At 47.2% G+C, this 1,798-nt stretch overlaps 1 protein-coding gene across 1 annotated transcript in view; it reads left to right on the forward strand.

The window, feature by feature from the left end:
- Positions 1 to 1,798, forward strand: part of CSUI_010104 (glucose inhibited division protein a subfamily protein) — a 9,565-nt gene that overhangs the window by 2,273 nt on the left and 5,494 nt on the right. Inside the window, exon 3 of the mRNA XM_068070209.1 lies at positions 18 to 1,714. Coding sequence (XP_067917815.1) covers positions 18 to 1,714 — 1,697 coding nt within the window. The remainder of the gene's footprint in view (positions 1 to 17; positions 1,715 to 1,798) is intronic.

A 1,798-nucleotide genomic window follows, 5' to 3' on the forward strand; every position in this document is an offset into this window, starting at 1 on the left:
TTCTTCTTTTCCTTCAGTGAAGTTTTCTGCGACTTCTTCTCCACCGCCTGCCTATGACGTATGTATTGTCGGGGCAGGTCATGCAGGTATAGAAGCGGCCCTAGCAGCCGCACGCGCAGGGGCGTCGACTTTACTTATCACTCAGAGTGTCGATACACTTGGTCGGTTGTCCTGTAATCCATCAATAGGAGGAGTAGGGAAATCATGCCTTGTAAGAGAAGTCGATGCTTTTGATGGAGCTATAGGTAGATGGGCTGATTTAGCTGCCATACACTGGAGAGTTCTCAACGCCAGTCGTGGCCCAGCTACCTGGGGGACACGTGCTCAGATTGATCGTGAGGTGTATGTACACCTGGTCCAAGAAGAACTTCGGGCGCGTGTGGAAAGAGAAGAATTTCATCTTGCCGAAGGACAGGTCACCGGATTTCTCTTTGAGACTCTATCTTCATGTAAAGAAGATGAAGATCATGAAGGAATGAACACTGAAGCAGGGGCGTTATCTCCTAGATCAATAAATCATACAACATCGGAGATCTTACATAGAACAATAGCAAGTAGGGGAGACACTTCTCCATACCATCTAGAAGCAGACGTAAGTCAAGACGGTCACTATTTGCTTCTTCATGGAGACGAGAACAATCGAGATGACAAGTATGAAGGAAAAACAAGAAGCGAAAATTCCAGATACTCCGGGTGCGATCTATCTAACGCTAGTCCTTCATTCGATCAGAAGAGAAATGGACGACTTGAAGGAAAACGCGATCGACTAAGATATGTCGTAGGTGTTCTCTTTAAGCCTCGCCAACGACCCTTCAATCCACAGCGAGGCGGAGAAGGACGAGAAGAAGAAATCTACCAAGATGGAGACCGGAGAAATAGAGGCCTTGTCGACCATGAAGCTCAGAAAGGAGAAGAAGAAGTAGTGGCGATCCCCTCTCGAACGGTCGTAATTGCTGCGGGGACATTCCTCGCTGGTAAGTGTTCTACAGGTGTGGATTTCTCTCTTAACGCGGGGCGCCTAGCGACTCCTCCTTGCTCTTTGGAGAATGATGATGGTCTCACGACAGAGACAAGCAAAGGGCAAAGAGAGAGTCAGATGGAGAGAACAAGGACAGGGATAGAGCAGGAGAATGAGAGAGGACAGGAGGAGATAGAGATTTCCTATAGACGCAGAGGGAAAGATCATGATGGAGATCATTGCCGCTTGACAGCGCCTTTCTTAGGACAGGAAAAGATGCTTCAAAAAGAGAAAGAGTGTGGAAGAATGAATGATGAGAAGAGGTGGTCTTCTGGAACTTCTTTGCAAAGAGGGCCAAGAGATTCCTTTTTCATAAGAAAGAGACAAGACCAATCCACACGGGGTGAAGAAGAAAAGGGAGAGAAAGCATCGAATCATCTTGCCGAGTCTCTTGCTCAGCTCGATTTGCCTATGGGAAGATTCAAGACAGGGACACCTGCTCGCCTTTATAAAGATTCCATAGATTACTCAAGAGTAGAGGAACAGCCATCTGATCCTTTCCCATCTCCTTTCTCTTTTCTCCATTCATCTAGTCAACTCCGCTCTCGAGGTCGTCATATTTCATGCTATCGGACATATACAAATGAACGGACGCATGCAGTCGTTCAGAAACACTTAGAGGAACTTCCGAAACATTCCGCAGGTGAAGGCCGGAGAGGTCTAGGCCCTCGATACTGCCCGTCCATTGCTGCTAAGGTACGTGTAGCGAGGAAGAAGAGGGAAGAATCGGGACTTCAAACTTCACGATTCTCTATAGTGGAGAAAGAGAAGAGAATAGAT

Source organism: Cystoisospora suis (assembly GCF_002600585.1).
Source record: "Cystoisospora suis strain Wien I chromosome Unknown contig_6667, whole genome shotgun sequence".
In the NCBI taxonomy this organism is placed as follows: Eukaryota; Apicomplexa; class Conoidasida; order Eucoccidiorida; family Sarcocystidae; genus Cystoisospora; species Cystoisospora suis.